Raw genomic sequence first — 23,946 nt, forward strand, 5'->3', positions numbered from 1 at the left:
CCTGCATTGGCCGAGAAAGTTCATCTAGATTTTCCCACATGGTTTCCCCTTGTCAGTGATGCAGGACGAAGGGCCTGACAAAGACAGCTGTCTAGTCGTTCGGATGGGACGAAAAACCGAGGTCTCGTGTTCACATTGGCATGCACGTAAAACATCCTTTGGCAGTTAGAATTCAATATAAGAGTAGGCCGTAGTGCCGCTGTCCGGGCAAAATTTCCCTCATAGCACATTGTATGGCGTATGCCCGTCTTCATTAGCCCAGTTTAGGAGCAGAACAGTAGGACGTTAAACCCTATTTCATTTCATTTCGCTACATACACAAGATTAAATGATACCCGGATTACAGTGTGAACATGGGACCTCCAGGTTACCGAGCAAGCATCTTACACACTTAGCCACTGTGGCTCCATTTTACTGTAGAACTAAGTACCATATGTTTAATATGTTTTCAAAAACACACTTTTATGGATAACAATTACTATGGTTTATTTCACTGCGACGTTTCAACAAGGTTTCACAAGTCGTTATCAATGGTAAAATGTTAAATTTGATATCAAATGATTTATGAACCACGAAGATAGAATTGTTATTCACCTACCAGTGACTTAAAGTTTTTTAGCTTTTGTCTTTGCCCCTTTAATTTTGTATCATATCTGGCTTTGGTTCTATTCTCTGCTGAAATGGAGGAGGGGGGATGGCCGAATGGTTAGCACATGCGCGCTGTATCATAAGGTCTGTCATTGAGTCAACTGGCGTGGTTTCGATTCCCCGGTTTTACATGACAAGGAGTTGGTTCGTCTGTCTAACCTCGTGGGTTTCTCCGTTTTTCCCCCACTGCTAAAGACCCCTACGTGCAAGTGAATTATTGAAATAAAATTGAACTATATGTTAGTCACGAAATGACCTAGTTTGTGTTGAGTGGATGTTAAACCCCATTTCTCTCTCTCTCTCTCAGTTGAAATGAGCAGGAGTTGAATGTTCTAGTTTTTTACACCGTCTTGGCTAATGAAGTCAGGCTGTTCTTGGCTACCTGAATCAGAAATGTTTGACCCGTCTGTTGTGAATTATAAACATATTTTTCATGTCTGAGTTATTGTAAAGATTTATTGGCTTTTAACAAAATAAATAAACAGACATGTAGGAAATCACGAGTTAATTGAACTAGAGGTTGACCATTGGTCAGTATTTCTGTCCACTAGTAAAACAGTGATCACTACCAGGTGGTCGGTCTGTTGGTTGAAAGATACCGTGATGTTAATTAGTTCTTTAAGTAGAGATATCTGATGGATGCCAGGTACGTGTGTACCTGGAGGGCCGGGAAAGAGCAGGGGGTCGGTGGTCTATACAGTAGAGAGCCTATACATTTAAAAGAGTAAATTTCTGTCAGAAATGGCCTCAGATGCAACGAAATCAAACTTTCAAAATTTCTTTGGGGGAGAACCCTATACATGTTCACCCCCTCGAGGGTCTGCGGTCAGTCATGCTGGAACAGGGACCCCCACAGCTCATTTTTCTGCACATGCCCCTGGATACAGTGCTAGGTTAGGGAGGTGAGGCCATTAAGGGCGCAGGACAAGTCCTCCTCTGGGAAAAGATTGAACAATTGAATTGTCACTGGTGATTTGTAGTGCATATCAGAACCCATCAACTCGAATTTACACCTTTCAGGTACACAGATTTATAAGAGAATCTTTTGACTGTTATTTAAGGGGGGCCGGGCTAGTGCTTCTACCTTGATCCACCACTGAATAGATCCTGGGATTCCCATCCTCTGGATCACTAAACCTGGGGTTGTGTCGTACTACTCTGAAACTGGCAATTAAGAGCACCTATTTCTTTGGATGGCGTTATTAGATGCCCACCCCTGCCTGAATTAGACATTTTATCCCTGTATTTTGAATTTTCAAATCTGTAAAAACCTCATTTATCTCTTTCTGATTTGAAACATTAAATGTTAATTTTCTCCATCAAGGTGGTAGGTTGTTTAAAGATAAATATAGGTATTAAATATAGAGGTGTTAGGTATATTAAAGATAGATAGATGTTTAAACTAGAAAGATTGACTGATAAAAATTGGAAACTTTGCCAACAAGTTTACCGTAAAAAAAAACAGGTTATTGGCTTCTATATTAATGATTCTACTTAAACTGAAAAGTCTTGGAGCATGAAGTGTTTCCTGCAAGACGATATCTTGGAGCATCAAGTTTTTTTTTGCAAGACCATATCTTGGAACATCAAGTGTTTCCTGCAAGACGATATGAAATATTCTATAGATAGTATTTAATGAATTTGGAATAAGAAAATTTAAGCGTCAAGTATTTTTGACAGGACTATTTTATTTACTGATCTGATATTATCTATATGGATAATATTGGATTAACATGGAATTAGAAAATTCTTGCTAATTGGAGGTTTTTGATCTTGCTTTAATAATTTGGATCTTACTTGGATGTTTTGGATCTCACTTGGACATTTTGGATCTTAGTTATTTTAAGTATTACTTGGACATATTGAATATTACTTAGACATATATTATATATTACTTGGATGTTTTGAATTGGGAACTAAGATTATTAATTTCTAATGGTTGAAGCCATCAGCACCCGGAAAAGGGTAGGTTTTTAGCTGAATTTTTACTTGTTAAGAATGTTTTTTTTACTTAAATTCATTAATGCTAAAAAAAACAGGTTATAATTTGGTTGATTGTTTTATGTTATAAAACCCCACATATTTGTGTTAATATGTTACATTATTACATACTATGTGCAGAAATGTAGATTTCTAATATAGCCTTGAAATGTCAAGGTTAGAAAAATGAATCGTATTTGATTTGTATTAGATATGTTGATTTTATAATGTAGTGCCATTATGTTACAAATGTTAAAATTCATACATGATAGAGGGGAGTGCTGTGACTTCTCGGCCCGACAAAACATTTGTCGTTATTTCTTGAAACTCCTACCATGTTAACACTATTTGAGCGATGGTCCTGGAACTTGGAGTCAAGTTGTCCATATTGTAGGACATGTGAAATGTTAATGATATAGGTACAATGTTGTTTTTTTTTAAATTTTCGACTTTGAATAGTGTACTTGGTTTTTTTGGGCCCACCTGATATATATATAGGAATGTAGAATGTGAGGAATGATTCTGTAAAGATAATATAGATTATAGAGCTAGTAGCTAGAAGAATGACGAATAATGGATACCGTATATTTGAGTTGATTTGTGTACTAGATATGTTGATTAAATAATGTAGCGTCATTAAGTTAGAAATGTCAAAATTCATACGCATCGTCTGATAGAATATGTAGATAGAATAGAGAATGATGGTCCATGATAGAATGTGTAGCTACTGTGCCAGGAATGGTTCTGTGAGAGGATGATATGTTTAGAGTTCTGTGAAGATACAATATGTAGTTTGGATAGAGAATAATGGAATTACTGTAACAGGCATGGATCTGTGGTGAAGATATGTTAAGAGTTATACTGTACCAGGAATGGTTCTGTACTGGTGGTGATATTTTGAGTGTTACTGTGCCAGGAATGGTTCTGTGATGATATGTTTGATGAATTAGAATCTATGTGGTTGTTAATGTTAGAAACAGGTGTAGAACACAATGTAAGTCAAATTCCACTCATATAGTTTTTAACACAACATTAGACCTATGATACCTGTTTAAATAGACACTGGCAGTTTGATACCTGGGATACCTGTTTAAAGAGAAACTGGCAGTTTGGATAACTACTTAGGTTGGTTGGTCACTAAATGAATTGAAATCGTGTGTTATGAGGGAAATTTTGCCTGGACTGCTTCGCTTCCAATTGCCTAGACAATGTTGAACTGTTGTCAGAAGCTTCACCCTGACAAGGTTACAGGGACCACGGAACTTTCTTGGCCAACACAGGGATGAAACCTGTGACCTCCTGGTTACCAGTTAACAAGTGGGAGCTGTATAAGAATCTGCAATTACTTAGTATAAGGTTAGACAATAAATATAGTTTATCATTGAGACACTAGTTGGTCATATACTTTCTCTAGATATCGGGTGGCCCAGACAAAAAACAAGCACACTATGCTTTTTACAACTCAAACTACATTCACACTATTTGAGTTGTGAACCTGTAATTTGCAGTGAAGTTGTTAAACATCCATACAACTCTGATGTTGCCTGTAAAGCAAGTACTGCATGAACACAGTTTACGCTTGCTGATAAGATAAGATGTTTATTGCATCAAAACGTCCATTAAGGCATGTTATACCTATTTATTTCTTGCATAATTTTAAATATGAAATATTATCTACTGATATACGTTGGTGGTTTTTTTTATTTAACATTACATCCTGTCTACAGCAACTAACCATTAAACAGTGTTTTTAGTTAATTATACTAAATGAACTTTGATTACCCGGGTATTGCTGTACTAGAACATGTGGTGCGAATTCCTGAAATACCATTGATAGAACTCCAAAACCACCATCGTAGAATTAGATACGGTGCTAAATGTTTTCAATTAATAAATAATTACTTTAATTATTGATGTAATGAAATAGGTTTATGCCTCCCCAGGGGTGTTCGGGTCAGAATCTTCATTTCACCTTGAGAAATCATAGTGTGTGTATGTGATGATTTCAAGCTCGAAGTGAAATATCTATGAGATTATTCTAGAATCATTCTGGTTTGATTCCTTCACGGATTTTATGGATTTGCCTGTTTTTTTGGATAGTATGGGGCGACACGGTGGCTCGGTGAGTAGAACACTGCTTCACGAAATGATCCTGCATTATGTTTGCTGTGAAAGTTCCTCAAAATTTTTTAACCTTGTTTAATTACCAGTGGTGGCCAGGAAAAGCGTTTAGTATAGAACTATTTATGGATTCGCTTTCAGAGTTTATGGTTGGATTTTAAAATGATAATTTGATCCAGGTGATCTCTTGCTTATAGTCAAGTGAATGATCGAGAAAAGTAGGATGTTAAACCCTGTTTCACTTCTCTATAAAATTACTAAATCAGCTAGGGATTCTAAAAATATCTTGGCTATTAAAATTTTATATTCACAAACTAAACATCAAGTTACGTGTGGTGGCAGTTGAAGTAATTCGCTGTTAATCAGACATCTTGAATTATCATTACATTAGAAATAAATGCTATGACAGACGGTATAATTTATTCTTAAACAAATATATCTGGCGCTGGATCCTAGAACACAAGTCAGGATGAAATTCATTTGTAAATAGAAACCTAATTTTATAGTTTAACCTCAATTAACTTCTGGGCTATGTTTAGTAGAAAAACCACCTGACTCCGGTGATTAACGGTGGGGTTCATCTGTTAAATGATGTCTGTTTATAAAGTTCTGTTTGTGCAGGGTAAAAAAATGAAGGGATTGTGATTTTTTATTGCTGATGTTCCTGGGTTTTGACATTCATTTTGACCCTTTTTTGGGCAACAGTGACTCGACATAAATATAGATTATGAAAAACATTTGGATTTGCATAATATATAATGTTCTTTTAGATCTAGAGACCAAAATTTAAATAATGTGATGTTTTAAACAAAGATGCATTTTGATCTTCGGTTTAAGGCGATCTACGAATGAATTACAGCAAGTAAATTATTGTCCTCAATAATTAATTGAGCATTGATAATTATAAATACATGTGTTAATAGGATTTTAATCATGACTAATACATAATTAAGGTACTGAAATGTTTGAGCAATGATATATTCCATTCTAATGTATATGATTAAAGTATGATTTTCAGAATTACATGTATGATTAGGATGATATTCACGCATGTAGTGTAAAAATAAATTTGTGTTTCTTTTGAAAAAAAAAAAGTGACTGGATGAAATATAACGCTGCCTGATCCTATTGTTGTTGGAGAAAGTGTGTAGGTATTTTGATGCCTGGTTTCCCGTTGGGGGTGACAATAAAGTGCAAAATACTATGAGATGGAAGTTTGTTGTATTCATGTAATATTCAAATCATTTACATGTTTTAGTCCCTTCGTATTATGTAATTACTAGCGGTTGATCCAGCATAGCACAGGTATAGCCATGAATCAGAAGTATATTCCTAAACCATATTTTACTCCCCGGTCCAAGCTACCCCTATACACCAGATTTCAGCAGCCAACCCTGAAAAAACATCAAACGACAGTCACAAATATTAGTATAGATACACATCTCAGTATAAGAAGGCCTTCATGTACAAAGGGTCTGACTTGTATGAGAAAGATAGCCCATCTTTTCTTAAACACAGACACCAATGTAAACTTCAAATGGACATAACTGAAGTTAGAATTGAAATAAATCATGGATGAACTTGTTTGTTGATAAAAACACATGTTTAATTGTGTATGATTTTGAACTTAATTTTTCAATCTTTATTTTGGGGATTTAAAGTTCTAAAAATACCAAGCTTGATGACATTTTCTTTAGGCACTCATGACAGAGAAAAGATACATACCTTTAATTGAACACCAAAATAGTTTGAGAAAAGACTCATATAGGATAGGACTATTCTTAGAATGTCATATCTATTTGTGTTCTGTTGATAACAACTGGTGAAATCTTGTTAAAAACGTTGTTAAAGTGTAATAAACTATGCTTGATAACGACCGGTGAAATCTTGTTAAAACGTTATTGAAGTGTAATAAACTACCGGTATAGTTTTAAATGTTTGTTCTATAACCAGAATCATTGTGTTTTAAAACATATAAAACATCCAGTCAGTCCATCATTAAACTCCTTTAAATCTAGATTTGAAACATACTTATTTGAGAAATATTTGCAAGAGTGATTGTGTTTTTTTGTAGCGCTATGAGCACGACTATATGTGGAATTAGCGTGATATAAATGGACTTACTATTTATTATAGATCTGTTTCTTGTGTATTATAACCCAAATCATTTTATACATGAGTTGGTTAGTTTTAAATCAGAAGATTCTAATTCTTGTCCCTTTATTTTATAACCTTGTTGGGACTATATACAATGAGTATGATCTTACTGTTTATATAGGGGTATACGGTATAATATATATATATATATAATATTTCCACTGTTTATATAAATACCAGGAGTAAGATCGTTCTTTATATAAACCAGATGCTACTTATAACCACTTTATATATATAAATATCTACTACCTGTAAAATAAATACCTGTAATTAAAGGCACTGATCATCCAGTAACAGATACGTACTAACATTTTATAGAAACAGAATACTATGGGAAGTTTTTATGCTGTTATTTAGAGGGGGGGGGGGGAGACCCTTTGCCCCCACCCCATCCCCCACCTGTATCATCAATGTTTTCTTTGAATATTATCACCTTAATCCACACTAAAATGTTATTAAATTCGTGAAAAATTAAAGATACATTATGTAAGATTTAAATAAAGAACTGTCTGTTCTTGCTATAATAGTTATAAAATAGATAATGCAAAATGAATATATTGAAAATTTTGTTCAAATTACTTAATTCTGAGTGGAGATATTAGCCTTTGAAGGTTTGACAAGATGTGTGCGTTGATTGTAACCACGCGACTGGTTGTTTAAGGTTTAGTCTCTCTTCATTAAATGGGCAAACCATTCTAATCTACTTGACATCGGAGCTATCCAATGACATCGAGACTTAATTATAGTCTTGTCATATTAATAAATGTTTGATTAATAGTTTAAATAACATTTAGGTCTAAAGAAAGATCTGCAGTAGAAATAAAATTGAACCATATGTTAGTCCCAAAATGATCTTGTTTGTGTCGAGTAGATGTTAAACCCCATTTTTCTCTCTCTCAACTTTTCTGTTTAAATTTCAAAACTTAAAAATGGAACTATAAACTTTTGAGAAGGATGTTTTGTTCTTAAATTATTCTTTCCCCAAATAAAAAACTCAACTTTGAGAACAAAAATTCAAATTGCTGAGTCCTCACAATATCTATATTAGTCTCGAAATAACCACAAAGTGAACCAATGATGAACATATGTCTATTGATACCATTGAAGTGAATTCCAGGAATTATTCTTTAATTAATACATAACACCTTGAAGTAATCGTAACATCAGTACCTTTCATGTACACACAGGTGTTAACAGACAGGTAAAAATGTGGAAATATTTTTCTTGTGTTTCATCCAAATGAGATAACTCTATGATGGTATATAATAATAATAATAATATCGTCATTTATAAAGCGCGTTAATACTGAAGAACAGTTTCTAAGGTGCTGTTGGTTTTTATATTCACTGATTATTTACAGATCTGGGTTTTGAAATAAGAATGTTTTGAGTTGAGATTTAAAATGGCCCACAGACGGTGATTGTTTTATTGACTGTGGTAGTCTATTCCATAGAAAAACTCTAGTGTAGGAAAATGTAAATGTTCCAATTTGGAAGTTAATAGTTATAGATTTTAGTAGGTGTTTCTTCTGAGAACAGAGATTTCTGCTGGTAGAATAAGACAGAGCTTATTATTTTTAGGGAGCGACGGTGGTGCAGTGGGTAAGACGTTGGCTCACTAACCTGGAGGTCCCATGTTTGATTCCAGTGTTGGCTAAGGAAGTTCATCCAGATTTTCCAGCGTGGTTCCGGCTTGTCAGCAAATCGTTTTGAGGTCCTGCATGCACACAATTTATCCCTGGACAGTTGGAATTCGAAAAAAGAGTAGGATATAGTACCGCTGTCTGGGCAAAATTTTACTCATAATAGCACACTGTATGGTGTATGCTCTTGATCATTAGCCCAGTTGGAGCAGAACAGTAGGACGTCAAACCCCATTTTATTTCATTTATAATATTTTGTAGGTACAAGAAATGGTATATGAGATAAAACAGGGGTTTGTGGAAGTAATGACAGAGTTATCACATTCTCAGACAACAGATAAAAATAATTGGCGCCAAGTTACCGAGACTCAAGATGGCCAACAGGAACAGATAAATAAATTACAGACTACTGTTAGTTCTATAAAGGTGAGTTTTATTTTATATCATTTTCTAAGTTTTTGTGCTTTATTTTATTTTTTTTTGTAAAAACATGGACAGTTTCCCTCATGGATAAAGCCTTTGACATATTTAGAAAAAGCATGGTCTTCATCCACTCGAACCATCAATAAGAAACTATGTACAAAGTTTTGTGTTTCTTGATCTAAGATATTTCTCATAAACAGTGATTGAAAGTTGAGTAAATTCTTAGCTTATGTCTGAGAAGGTTTTGAGTCATGTAGCATGATTTCCATTCGTAGCTTGTACATGACAAAAAATAGGGTCGTCTACTTGAACTTGTGAGTTTTCTCGGATTCTTCCAACGGCTGAAGACCCCTACATACAAATAAATTATTGAAATAAAATTAAACTATATATTAGTCCCAAAATGACCTAACTTGTGTCTCTCTCATGTTTGAGTTAAATGTAAACATCAGAGACGATTATGATTCAGTGAAATGTTCGCATTTGTTAATTTGATTGTTTTTTTCCTTGGCAGACGGATGTAGTTGGTCAGATAAAGAGTTTAACAAGTCGACAGGTTGATATGGAAGAGAAGATTAAATCATTAGAAACAGAACGAGATGGTTTATTAGATAGATTAGACACGTTACATCGACAGTATAATAATTTATTATATGAATTAGTTCGATGTGGTTCGCTACCAGATACTGTCAGGTATGTTTTAATATAATACATTCCTACTCAAATTCTTAAGAAACTTTTAGTGTTTTCATGAACAACAATTTTGATATTTTTAGATATTCCATTCAGATCCAACCAATAAAATTCATTTTGACAGAATTTTGAATTAATAACTTTTCTACTCCATCTGAGTGATATTAAAGTTGTTTGCCCAGGCAGCAGAACCATCTACATACTCTTATTTTGAATTCCATCCATCAAGGATTATTTTACGTGCATGTCACCGTGTATTTTTATGTAATTATTTTCCAGAAATCAAATGTTAAATGGTAATTTAGAATTCTCTAATCCACCGCCTTGGCCAGATAAAGATATGAATCATTCTTCACATTGTAAGTAAATGTATTACATTTATTGGTTTTATGCTAGACTATATACAGTAATTAATAACATTATTTCGGTATCTTTAATTCCTTGGGTGGTTGAATGGCCGCATGGCCTAACATGCACGCTTTAGATCATAAGTCTTTAAACGAGTCAAGTAGAGTGGTTTCTATACCAAGCTTATTTATACGTGATCAGGATCACCTGTCCAGTCATGTGGGTTTTCTCCAGGTCCTCCGACTGCCTACCACTGCTAAACATCCGCACACGCAAGCGAATCATTGACATAAAATTGTACCATAGAATAATCCCGAAATGGCCTAGCTTGGGTGTAATTGACACTAAACCCCATTTCCCTCTGTGTGTTTTGTTTTTGTTTTTTTTTCCAAGTTCCAACTTTATTATACCCTAGTATGGATTTTGATTGATCGGATGAATTATATAGATTAGTGATGGGATCAAGTCTACACAACTTCATCTTTTTACCTATTTTATTGGAATAGTCTGTTATTTTATAGTCCATTAGTCTTGTCGATTTTATGTTTGGAAATAGAGACATATTAGCTTGATTGTTATTCTAATATGTATAGGTCATTCAGTCTTCTGGAGAATAAAGGGGAATAACTCTTCAATCTTGTGTTTGGTTATGGATGCAGACCACCATTGATTTTGCTATTGACTTTAATGTTAATTAATGACAGACCTTTTGACAATTATTAATTCATTTTAATGTTTTTCTGTGCAGCTAAAGAGAGTTTGATGTTGAATGGTGATACAGACGTGACGTCGATTGCATGTAAAAGTCTTAATTTATCTCAAGCGTTAAAAGAAAAATGTATGAATTTAAATTTATCTGAATCTAGTGACGAAGATCATTCACATCCATGGCAACAGGTGAGTTAACATATCAATACTAATATTTTTGACTGTCTGTCTGTTCAGGGTTGTCCTGGGGCTGAAATTTAGTGTACAGGGGTAGCTCGGACCGGGGGAGTAACATAGACCTGGTTGTGATGGCCTACACCTTCTGGTTTTGGATTTATGCTACTTCTGATTCATGGCTATACCTGTGCAATGCCGGGTCAATCCCTAGTAATTACATAATACTAAGGGACTAAAACATTAAAACTGTATAAATGTTAAATTGTTTATTTACAAAACAAAATTTAAAGATGCATCACTGGAAATCAAAGCAATTAAAAATATGCTAAAAGAAAAAATTGAAATAAAAACATACTGCTTACAAAGGAGAGAAAATTCTGACAAATATGTAAGCTTCTAGGAGAAATAAAATAAATTACTAACAGAATAAAGCTGACTTAATTAACTAAATCCATTTACAACAAGACAGTGGAGTGTGGGTGCACATAATAATACAAAGTTTAGTTTTTCTGCAAAATTAACAATATTTATACTTATATCTTGTAAAGAGAATGATTCCTAGGCCCCAACCTAGGCATTCTCTCTAAAAAAATAAATACATTTTTTGCTGGGAAATAAAGCTTTTTAAAAAAAAGAAAAAAAACAGTATATTTTACTAGTGAAATATATTAGGCCTACTGCGATGAACTACCTTTTCCAGTTTTGGAGTTCTACTACTTTGGGTTCCGGGCCACAACTTGTGCAGCAACGCTAGTCATACTTTAATTACAGACCACAGTGGCTCAGTGATTAATGCACTGGCTTACTAACCAGGAGTTCCCGGATTCAATCCCAGTGTTGTGTGCGATAGTTTCTCATGATTTTCGAGTATGGTATTCCCTTGTCATGGTCTTACAAGAAATATTTTCAAATCTGATAGTTTGCCATTGGAATAACATTCCTACTGTCTTGAAATTGTCAATAATAAACCTGTGGTGACACTGTGTTTATTTTGGTATGATAAATATTTCTTGAATTGAATGGAACTGACTCTTTTCACGCATATATAGCACTATATTAATCTGATTAAAACACAGATCTTATTTCGTTTCGTTTTTTATAGTTCAAAATTTCGTTTTACTTGTCTTTACTACAGTAGGAACTGGAAGAGTTGTTATATAACCCACGTTTTGGTTCATGTGAGGTATTAGCCAATGAAATGGTCTGTTCCGGCAAGTTCTTGGAGTGCAGTGCACAGAACTGTGGGTATCCCACTAGAAACATCAATGCGGATTGGTTAATCAGATGTCATAGGGTTAAAGACCGCTCGTATGACCCCTAACGTAACCTCTGACTACAACCGGTCAGATCTTCATGTAGTGGAGGCTATTGAAAGTATAAAAATAGAAAACGTAATATAGATCTGTATTTTAATAAAATTGGCGTTATACAAATGTTTATATATTTTTTTTATTTCAGCAAATGGATATAAGATCAAACAGTAGCAAAGGTCGGGGTTATCATTCTCCACGTAAAATATCACAAGTTGATAATCCAGATACAGGTAGGTCTATAAACTAAATATCACAAGATGAATGGTGTGAAATATCATTTACTGCTGGTTGAACCGGGGTAGCACAGGTATAGCCATGAACCGAAAGTAGCATATCTCCAAAACCACCAGGTGTATGTTACTCCCCGGTCTCAGCTACCCCTCCCCCCCATACACCAAACCTGAACAGACAGACAGACATCAAACGACAGTCACAAATATTAGCATAGATTAAATGAAATCTATATCATGAAATAATTAAACATAATTAGTTTGCATTATGAAATGAAATGAAATGGGGTTTAACGTTCTACTGTTCTGCTATGACTGGGCTAATGAAAATGGGTATGTGCCATACAGTGTGCCAAGAGGGAAATTTTGCCCGGGCAGCAGCACTTTTACGTGCAAACCAATGTATACACCGGACCTCTGTTTTCCGTCTCATTCAAATGACTAGACAGCTGTCCTTGTCAGACCCTTTGTCCTGCACCACTGACAGGGGGAACCACATTCTCGGCCAATGCAGGGATCGAACAAGCGGTCTCCAGAGTAGCAAACCAAAATTGTTTAGATGAATCAAAACCCATCTATCCAGCCAAATATTTTATGTTATTTAAATCTTATTTGTATTAAAATTGAATAATTTATAATTCAGGACCAAGATTACAAGCCATTGAAGAATTAATCCAATCAGAGAAAGATTACTGTTCCCAGATCTGGGCCATTTTAGATAATTACCTGGCACCATTACAAGAACGTCATTATCTTAGTGCAAGGGAGATAAGTGTGTTAATACCCCCGTATGTCGGTCAGATCTACGATCATCATTGTCAGATATTATCTACGTTACAAGAGAGAGTATCATACTGGGGTTGGAATGTTTCTATAGGTGATATATTCTCTAGAATGACCGATAGTGAAGAGGTAGGACTCGTCAATATATCGTAATATGTATACAAAATCATAATATGGAACATGATTATTATTTTAATTAAAGTGACATTCCGTTGAGGCTTCTCTCAGTGTTATCAAGCAAATGCCGCTCAAAGAAGATATCACAATATGTAGATTTTGTTGACAGTATTAAAGATACCATAATAATCCAATAATCCCTTTCTCTAATACGACCAAGAACTCGACAATGACATCTGTCTAGTCATTATGATGGGACGGAAAACCGAGGTTCTGTATACACATTGGCCTGCACATAAAAGATCCTTTCGCAATTGGGATTCGATATAAGAGTATGCCATAACGCCGCTATCCGTGCTTTAAGGTGTATTCCTGTTTTCATTAGCTCATTTCCCTTTCCCTAATAATATTCTCCGAAAGATTAATGTGTAAACTTGACCTGACAAGGATTTAGATTTACTTGATTAAAACACAGATCCTGTTTTATTTCGTTTTTTTTATAGTTTAAAATTTTACTACACCATCCAGAATCTGGAAGAGTTGTTAAATAACCCACGTTCTAGTTAGCCAATCAAATGGTCTGTTGTGTCGAATTTATCAAATACCCCATATAATACAATAAATTCAATCAATTTATTCCTCCCACCCGCCCTGCCTGGTAGACCTATGGTTCTCCGTCAATCACTGTCTATTAAATATAATACATATTATATACCTGTGATATGGTTCTCCGTCAATCATTGTCTATTAAAGATAATAACGGATATTTTTATTTACAGGAGAATATAATGTCTATATATAGAGAATATGTCGCTGATATTCCTGCGTCTGTTGGCTGTTTGAGACGTCATATCATTCAATCAAGAAACTTTAAGGCATTTATTAAGGTGAGTAGACATCTGATTATGCTCTCATGTTGTCGAATGATTTATCATGTGCTTTAGATCATAAAGTCTGTCATTGAGTCAAGTGGCTTGGTTTCAATTCCCCGGTTGTACGTGACAAGGAGTAGGGTCGCCTGTCTAACCTCGAGGGTTTCCTCCGGGTCCTCCAGTTTCCTGCCACTGCTAAAGCCCCCTACGTGCAAGCGAATTATTGAAATCAAATTGAACCATATACTAGTCCCAAAATGACCTAGTTTGTGTTGAGTGGACGTTAAACCCCATTTCTCTCTTTCTCTCTCTGTCATTAAATCAAATGGGGTGGTTTTGTATTCGACAGTTGTGAATTACAAGAAGTAGGGTCACCTGTCCAACCTGGTTGTATGTGACAAGAAGTAGGGTCACCTGTCCAACCTGGTGGGTTTTCTCTGGGTTTTCTCGTTTGCTCCTGCAGCTAAAAATACCTTCAACAATAATTGTGTAGGGATTTTTCACCTTTTTTTTCTGTTATTTTTTTAGGCCCAGAAAGGTAGAAGTTGTGATAATAATGATATATTGTCGTTAATGATGGCGCCATTACAAAGAATACCTCGTTATACATTATTATTACAGGTAGGTAAGATACCTGAAAGGTTAAAGGAACCAAACCCCCTCCCCCTCAAAAAGGTGGTCCCAGGGGCCACTCTTTACATTTTAAATGTATAGGCTCTCTCTTTCATACTTCTCTTCTGTATAGCCTCTACATGAGCCCCCCTCCTCCAGCCTGTATAGCCTCTACATGAAGCCCCCCTCCTCCAGCCTGTATAGCCTCTACATGAAGCCCCCCTCCTCCAGCCTGTATAGCCTCTACATGAGCCCCCCTCCTCCAGCCTGTATAGCCTCTACATGAGCCCCCCTCCTCCAGCCTGTATAGCCTCTTCATGAGCCCCCCTCCTCCAGCCTGTATAGCCTCTACATGAGCCCCCCTCCTCCAGCCTGTATAGCCTCTACATGAGCCCCCCTCCTCCAGCCGGATTCCATAAATATTCTTAATTAAAAGTTACATAGTCAGCATGGATTAAGCTGTGAATAATGAGATATGGTCTGTAAAAATATACGATTAAGTTCAGCAATCTAAAGCTGTTTTATCTGGGAGATATTTTTGACCCCGGAACCGGTCCCCTACACCTACCGCTCCTCATAGACCTGTTCTTTTTGTTGTTCTTGGGGATAATGCTCTTTGAAAAAATCTGAAGACTTTTTGCCAGTTCATGTACAATCAACATGCAACTTGAGAACATGTTCCTTAGACAATTGGGAATTGATTGACAGACTTCGATTTTTGATAAAACGTCACATGTCCAAGATGGCTGTGATGATATGGTATTCAGTTTCTGGTCCAGTGATAATATTATACTCATTTCATGGTCCATAATATGTTTGTTGTTGTTTAAATAGTTAACAGTTTATTAAAAATATTTATTCATATAAAATAATATATTAAAAATATTTATTCATATAAGATAATCTATTAAAAATATTTATTGATATAAAATAATATATTAAAAATATTTATTTATATAAAATAATTTATTAAAAATATTTATTGATATAAAATAATATATTAAAAATATTTATTTATATAAAATAATTTATTAAAAATATTTATTGATATAAAATAATTTATTAAAAATATTTATTGATATAAAATAATTTATTAAGGTATTTATTGATATTATATAATGTATTTTACAGCAAGTATTAAAGCACACATCAACGAGTCATCCAGATCACTATAATCTTCAGTCATCACTTGTTAAATTACGAACGTTCGTGGACCAGTTTAACAGTGAGATGTCACATACTATGATGGCTCTCAACTCAGATCATCCACGGTAAGTTTAAATAACCACTACTTTCATTTTATTGTCTGTGTTATGTAGGGTCACCTGCCTAACCTCAGGGGTTTTCCCTGGGTCCTCCAGTTTCCATGTCACTATTAAAACAACTACGTGCAAGTGATATTGAAATAAGATTGAACCATATGTTAGTCCCGAAATGACCTAGTTTGTATCGAGTGGACATTAAACTCCATTTCCATTTATATCTCTCTCCCTGTATCAAAGAATTTAATTTTAAAACACAATAAATACAGTTCAGTTTATAATTTTTATGTGTAAAAACACTTAAATATAGATATGAAAATTGGAATAGTTCTAAAAATGATCATTCTGTGAAATAAGAAAGTCCTGGTTGGTTCTGCCTTTGTTGTGTAGTCTTCCTATTATGAGATATCAGAAGTTTCTCCAAATATTCAAATGTACTGAAATTGGTGAACCGAAAGACTGCAGACTGAAGGACTGTCATCTACATATGTATATCTTCAAGCTGTGTGGATGGGTGGTCTAGGGGTTTAACGAGTGCGCGTTGCATCATAAGGTCTGTCATTGACTCAAGTGGCGTGGTTTTGATTCCTCGCTACACCGGTTTCCTCCTAATGCTAAAGACCCCTACCGTGTGTTAGTCCCAAAATGACCGTGTGTGTGTGTGTCTGAGAGATAATGTTACTATACCCAAATTTCAGACGTTGGTTATCGTTTAAAGCCAAGCTCCAATCAGCTTTAATTTCAAGGTTTGGTTAATTCGTAACCCTTTTCATGGAACGGGTTTCTAGATTACATTTTTATTAGTTATCTCTTTGACCTTAATGGTAAATCACCCGAAACTACCAATCCTACTTTTCTGCACCAAGAGGTCTTATGCCATGGTGTGTGCCATAAGGGAAATTTTGCCCAGTCAGCGGCAATTTCAGCTACTCTTCATCAAATTTCAACTGTTATGGTTCTTTGCGTACACAAAACATCTTTTCTTAGTGTAGGTCTTGTATCAGTGACCAGGAGAAAACATGATTAAAAATCCTGAAAAACTCATCTAGGCCAAAATTGGGATCGAACCCCGGTCACTGTTGGTTACAATAAGGAAGCCAGCTACATACAGCCACCATGGTTCCTAAAAGTGAACTATATAAGGGACTCATTTGGTTTGAGACTGGAGCCACGGTGGCTCAGTGGGTAAGACATTGGCTCACTAACCTGGAGGTCCCAAGTTCAACCCCCACATTAACTGAGAAAGTTCATCAGAAGTTTCTACTGTGGTTCCTTCTTGACAGTGGTACAAGACAGAGGGCCTCGTGCACGTAAAAGATCCCTTGGCAGTTGGAATTCGATATAAGAGTAGGCGATATTGTCGCTGCCCGGGCAAAATTTCCCTCATAGCACACTGTATGGTGTATGCCCGTCTTCATTAGTCCAGTTTGGAGCAGAACAGTAGGACGTTAAACCCCATTTTATTTGGTTTAAGAAGGCCTATGGAGTAGTAGTTTAATGGAGCTTTTAAACAACTACAAAACCTTTGTTTAAAAATTTACAGTCACCTGCTAAAGGTTTATATTTTAATTATGCAAACCTGGGATATTTAGCCAAGGTGGCTGCTGGGGCTTTAAAATTAGAATTGGTTTATTACAAGATTTGTGTTACATTTTTAGTTTATTACCAGTAATTAATATAAATCTCCCATGTTTAGCCATGTTGGTTTCCTGTTCGCTTTATATTCATTTGATAATTATCCAGTGGTTATAGTTAAAATATTGTCCTTTAATCTGGTGATGGAATGTTTTTAGATAGTTAAATATATAAATATTTAGAGACTGATAGAGTAACTTTTGAAAATATGGGTGTACTGCAGGGGCAGTTCCAGATGCGGGGGGTGGGGGGCCGGGGCGCAGATAGAGTAACTTTTGAAAATATGGGTGTACTGCAGGGGCATTTCCAGCAGTGGGGGTGGGGGGGTCAAACTACATAAAACAATTTGTAAAACAACACTTTTTATGAGAAAAGTTTCATGGTCGTTTTATTTATCCTTTATTATCAGATGGGATGGGCATTTAAAACCTGAGATAATGATATAGACATATGTGATATCTCATGAATTAATACTCTACATTCATCAAAAAACATCCACACCCACTATTCTCCCCATTATTTTAGGAGCCATATTTGTGCAAAACTCTATTTTTGGCTCTGGTCAAGTTATTTGTGTTCAGGCGTTTTCAAAAAAATAAAGTAAGAAGAGAAACAAAAAAGAACATCTTTAGTATTTCGTATTAAAAGATGAAAAGTTGTGTGGCTAGTTAGTGGAAGTGAGACAATTATGGGGCTAAATATTGTTTCTTATTTGGAGAGCAGCATTATGAAATTGGTGAATTGATTTGAATAAATTTTCAGTGGGTTGAAGAGAAGATAATAAGAAAGAGTTGTCTACATGTATAATTTATGTAAATTTTCATAGCCTGTAACCAATTTGATACCATGGTTTTATATAGACATTTATTAACATGACAAGCCCATAATCAACTCTCTTCATTTAAACCAGAACACCCGCGAGATTCAAATATTTAACAATAAAATGGATAAGTCTTGATTGTCAAGTACAGTTGCTATGATAATAAATGATCTACGCTGTATCTTGAAACAGTCATAACTAAACTCAGAATAAAGTAATTTGAATGAAATTTTCAATATATTCATTTTTCATTATCTATTTTTGAACTATTGTAGCAAGATCGACCAGCTCTTTATCTAAATCTTACATAATGTATCTTTAATTAATGTGTCAACTATTTATTTTGGGTTTTAGGCATGGTTTTATACACCCACATAATGTATCTTTAAGTATGCTGAGTCTCGTTTGATAATATTATTGTTTTATTTTGTAGACGTAGTGGTCAATCATTCTGGTCAAGTGCGACTGGTAGTATTTGTGCCGAGTCTCGTTTGATGATATTGTTGTTTTATTTTGTAGACGTAGTGTAGTTGTGCTGAGTCTCGTTTGATAATATAGTTGTTATATTTTGTAGACGTAGTGGTCAATCGTTCCGGTCAAGTGCCAGTGGTAGTAGTTGTGAAGCTGGACATCTACCAAGTACAAGAGATAGTGGTATACACTCTAACGGTGAAAATAATCACCGATCAGCTCGATTACCTGATAATCTAGATAGAGGGTACGTACATTTACTTTCACGGACTAAAATCTTGGTGCTTAATGCTGAAAATACCAAACCATGGTGCGCAATGCTGGAACTGAAATCATGGCCGGATGCTGAAAATATCAAATCTTGATGCCTGATACTGAAAATATGAAATCTTGATACTTGATGGTGAAAATATCAAATTTCAGTGCCTGATGATGGAAATATCATTTCTTGATACCCAATACTGAAAATATCAAATTTATCTTAGTGCCCAATGCTAAAAATTTAAAATCTTGGTATCTGGTGTTGAAAATATGAAATCTCAGTGCTGAATGCTGAAAACATAGAATCTGGTTGACTGAAAATGTTGTATGTCGTACCTGATGTTTAAAATAATTTTTTTTTGGCCCAAGCATTATTCAACAGATCATGAGTCAGTCATCTATGCAAGTCAAGAGTTTGAAACTTTGATCATGGCAAGGAATAATGTTGCCTTGTAGTCGTAGATTCTGAGCACGCTTGCGAAAATAATGAAATGCCATTTTAATCCTGAACGATCAAGGGCCATGGTTAGCTCATTAAGGTGGAAAGTTCTGGGGTTCGATCCAGGTTTTGGCTAAGAAAGTTCCCCGGGATTTTCAAGCATGGTTTCCCCTCAATGGTGCAAGATAGATCACTTGGCAAGAAACAGCGTCTAGTTGTTCTGATGGATGATAAAACTGATGCCCTGTGTGAAAGAATTCTTGATAGTTGGAGTGGGTAGAAAAGTCCCTGTTTAGGGAAAATTTCCCTCATAGAACCTTGTATGGTGAATGCCCATCTTTATATTCCGAGATAGTACAGAACAGTAGGATGTTAAACCTTATTTCCTATCCAAAATGATCAGGGGGGTTGGATGGCCGAATGGTTGTGTGCGCGCGGTATCATAAGGTCTGTCATTGAGTCAACTAGCGTGGTTTCGATTCCCAGGTTGTACGTGACAAGGAGTAGGGTCGCCTGTCCAACCTCGTGGGTTTTCTCCAGGTCCTCTGATTTCCTCCCACTGCTAAAGACCCCTGTGCACAAACGAATTATTGAAATAAAATTGAACCATATGTTAGTCCCGAAATAACCTAATTTCTCTCTCTCTCTATTTGTTAAGGCCAGCTCAATTTTTGTCAAGGTCCTGACATGACCTGGTTTGTGTCCAGCCTCTCTCTCTCTCTCTCTCTCTCTCTCTCCTTCCACTCTCTCTCTCTCTCCGCCAAAATGATCAGGTTATGTTGAGTTAACATTAAATGACTTTTATTTCTTTTATTCCAGGAATTTTCTACCTGATTGGATCGAACAGTCAACTGGTTATTTGGATCAAGATTCAAGTCGTACAAGAGATGGATATCGCGATCTACATCGTATGAAACTAGCCGCGCGAAGTCAGCCCGATTTATCCTCGTATAATAAATCATACAACCGTCATAATCACTTGATCGAAAGCTCTCGTCAACGTAATGTCGACAGCTTGTCAAGTTTACATCATGCAGATAATAAATTTAAAAGGCCCCGATCGCGGAAATTGGATTCTAGTGATGGATTATTAATCAGCAAACGACCGGTTTCCGTCTCGCATTCACATGTTAACGGCATTAGAGACTATAATTATGTGAATTCTCCGCGGGGTCGGCCATCTTCTGCAATAGATTTTATGATGCCTGCAGCAGACACACCACGTCAGCGATCAAATCGTGATCATTTGTTAAACAGACCGCACACGTCACTCGGGCCATTGACTCGAAACAATAATTTCCAAATCCAAAATGGCCGCAATTATCAAGATAACTATCCAGGGGAGATAAACGGGGAATATCCAGAACCCCGCAATTCTACAAATTTAAGGATGCGGGAATCGTCTTCACAAGCCCACATGATGAATCAAGTTGATGCGGAGCGTTATAACAACATGCCCAGTACTAATGGTGATTTAACAGATGGGCCTTATTATAACGGAAATACTCCACGCTATCAGGAGAAGGTGGACGAATATCCCAACCTACACGGCGTATCTCAGTACCACGCTGATATCGAAGATGAAGATGATACGGCTGTTTCACCCAATGAAAACTTAGATAACAATGATCAGATAAATTACCATCAACCACGACCAGACGTAGAATATCGTCAAAATCCCGAGTTTAATCTACAGCCTCATTACGAACAAAATAGTTATAACAATAGTGATCGCGCGCATTCGGATATCAGCCATGAAGATATTGATCATTCCGTGACGCGAAGTTTACGTCTGGATGATATTAACGCCGATCCTGTTATGAACAGCACGGAACATGAACACGAACATGAAACTGAGGGAGAACATTTATCTTCCCATAATCCTCCTCCTGCTCATCATGTCTCCCATAGTAACATAAGTGACCTTGAAAACTGTGATATCCGTAATGAATTTAAAATGAAGTCTGATAAATTGGCTGAAAATCTCCGTGTTCGAGATCTGTCCATCGATCAAAAATCGCAGTCCATTTGTGTGACAGATGACTTTGCAAATTTACAAAAGAATCTCGAAAGCAAGAAAAAGAAAAAACAAACAAAACGCTACACGTCATTAGAACATATTCCAATGGCTGCCGATGATGACAGTCATGCCAGGCGGAGACATACGATTAAATCATCTCTCAAAAATCTCTTCTCGAAAAAAAAGTAAGTATTGACGCTACAGGTTTTTTTTTTGTTTCTATTGAGAATAAAATAAATTGAATAATATTTGTAGCTTGTCATTGTATAACAAATAATTAAATATCCGCTCTCATATCTTGGTCGTATTTTTATAAATTATCCTATTATTAAATATTACCACAGGATGACTGTTTCCCAATCTAGGGATTCAAGAAGTCAAATAGGCCCACATTCGGGAAAAGTAGTTCCGTAGAAAACACTCAGTAAAATTGAATATGATATTGTTGGTGTTCGGACAATGAATTTTAGTAGAAGAGTGACATTAATAGGAATGGTGATCATCTTGCTATGGGTTGATGATCCATGTTTTTAATAACTATTCAGATGGCCCATGTTAGGATTCTGGTAGCATGTCCCCTAAATGCTTACACCCGTAATCAGAAATAAGACTGAACAGTAAATACAGATGTGGGGGGAAAGGGGGGGGGGTCATAGATCTGAATAATGTCCCAGTGGTCACATGAGGGGAAAACAAAATAAATACGGTTTCAGACTGAAATGAAATAATTATAGGAAATATACCAACAATTGTGAATCTAGATATTCAAAAATGAATAGATTAATAGGAATTCTACTTGAAGTGTTATAAACGTTTTGTTTATTTTATATAATTCAATGGAATACTGTTACTGTTTATTACTGGGTGATAGTTGTTGTTGATGTTTATCATTGCCCATTTGTATTTATTTATCAATCATGTGCGCTGAATCATAAGGTCTGTCATTGAGTCAACTGGTATGGTTTTGATTTTTTGGTTGTACGTGACAAGGAGTAGGGTCGCCTGTCCAACCTCATGGTTTTTCTCCGGGTCCTCCGGTTTCCTCCCACTGCTAAAGACCAGTAATTGTATTCAATAGAATTGTGTATACTTCAGTTCTATTAAATATTATAAAGATTTTATGTATGTAATGTTTTATGAAGACATGAAGCATGATTAGTTTTGTTTTATTATTTACCCAGGCATGGTCCCGACAGTTAATATATAATAATATTATCGTGTATGTATATACCACAGTTAGTCCTTGTCTGTTAATTAACTGTCACCATTGCACTCCGTATTATTCACTGTTTCTCTGTTTCTCCTGCTCACTAAATTAACAATGCTTCTAGTTTACAAAGCTTTAACTTTAATCATTTAATAATTATAATGTTCTCAGATGTAAAAAATCTATAAAAAGCCCAAACCATGTTTTATCAGAAATATCAATTTTTAAATAGAAATACTCATGTTTTAAACTTAATAAAATCATCGTTGATCAATCGTGTTGTCCCGTGTCTTTGTTAGCCCAGGTGGAGCGGAACAGTAAGACATTAAACCTCATAGAATTTGCGTTGTTGAGATGTGAAATTATTCCCAGCTTAAGCTGTACTATAATGTACTCAAATTAACATTTAACCAAGACAACAAAATCAACATATCAATGATAGATAATCTACCTGCTTGGAATTGATCACATTAAAATGATGAGGCCCATCAAAAGAGCTCAGCCCAGATCATGTGGCACAAGCTTAAATGACAATTAAAGACTTTAATATTTCAAAGTATTAATCAATAGTGAATATTCAGATGACTCAACCTTGACTTTTGGTAATCAATCTATATTTAATTGTCTCAGAATACATAAGCACTTTCTGCCTTGGGCACAGATGGTATTAAATTGATGGTGTTATTGATATCTGAGACAAAGTAAGCACTATCTGCCTTGTGCACTGATATAAAATGGTATTTAGAAAACTTTATTTTTACCTAATAGTTCTGAAGATGACCTGTTGATATATGATCGGATGCCACCACCCAGGCAAGATGTAAATCAAAGTACAATACACAATAAATAGATAAACCTTTTCTTATTCAAGTAGATGTCTTTATTTCCTTGCTTTCTGCTAGATAAAATGGAGAGACCCATGTTTTACTAAACGTTTCCAAAAATAGAAATTATAAACGGAAATGTCCAGAATATTTTTTGTATGACCTTGTTTTATACAAGTTGGT

The 23,946-nt window shown here is 35.5% G+C and overlaps 1 protein-coding gene across 11 annotated transcripts in view; it reads left to right on the forward strand.

Annotated features, from left to right (window-relative positions):
* The window catches only part of LOC126822726 (rho guanine nucleotide exchange factor 33), a 59,032-nt gene that overhangs the window by 29,779 nt on the left and 5,307 nt on the right, over positions 1 to 23,946 (forward strand). For 6 of the 11 annotated variants that reach the window (XM_056101263.1, XM_056101262.1, XM_056101264.1 and 3 more), the window contains 12 exons: positions 8,810 to 8,974; positions 9,486 to 9,664; positions 9,944 to 10,023; positions 10,761 to 10,909; positions 12,356 to 12,440; positions 13,084 to 13,352; positions 14,120 to 14,227; positions 14,741 to 14,833; positions 15,956 to 16,095; positions 16,785 to 16,832; positions 19,116 to 19,259; positions 20,532 to 21,917. In XM_056101263.1, coding sequence (XP_055957238.1) covers positions 8,810 to 8,974; positions 9,486 to 9,664; positions 9,944 to 10,023; positions 10,761 to 10,909; positions 12,356 to 12,440; positions 13,084 to 13,352; positions 14,120 to 14,227; positions 14,741 to 14,833; positions 15,956 to 16,095; positions 16,785 to 16,832; positions 19,116 to 19,259; positions 20,532 to 21,917 — 2,846 coding nt within the window. Of the gene's footprint in view, positions 1 to 8,809; positions 8,975 to 9,485; positions 9,665 to 9,943; positions 10,024 to 10,760; positions 10,910 to 12,355; positions 12,441 to 13,083; positions 13,353 to 14,119; positions 14,228 to 14,740; positions 14,834 to 15,955; positions 16,096 to 16,784; positions 16,833 to 18,974; positions 19,076 to 19,115; positions 19,260 to 20,531; positions 21,918 to 22,913; positions 22,952 to 23,707; positions 23,770 to 23,946 lie in introns of those variants that run through there. The other 5 variants (XM_056101258.1, XM_056101259.1, XM_056101260.1 and 2 more) reach the window with 5 other exon arrangements.

This window comes from Patella vulgata, chromosome 5 (assembly GCF_932274485.2).
Source record: "Patella vulgata chromosome 5, xgPatVulg1.2, whole genome shotgun sequence".
NCBI classification, from domain to species: Eukaryota; Metazoa; Mollusca; class Gastropoda; family Patellidae; genus Patella; species Patella vulgata.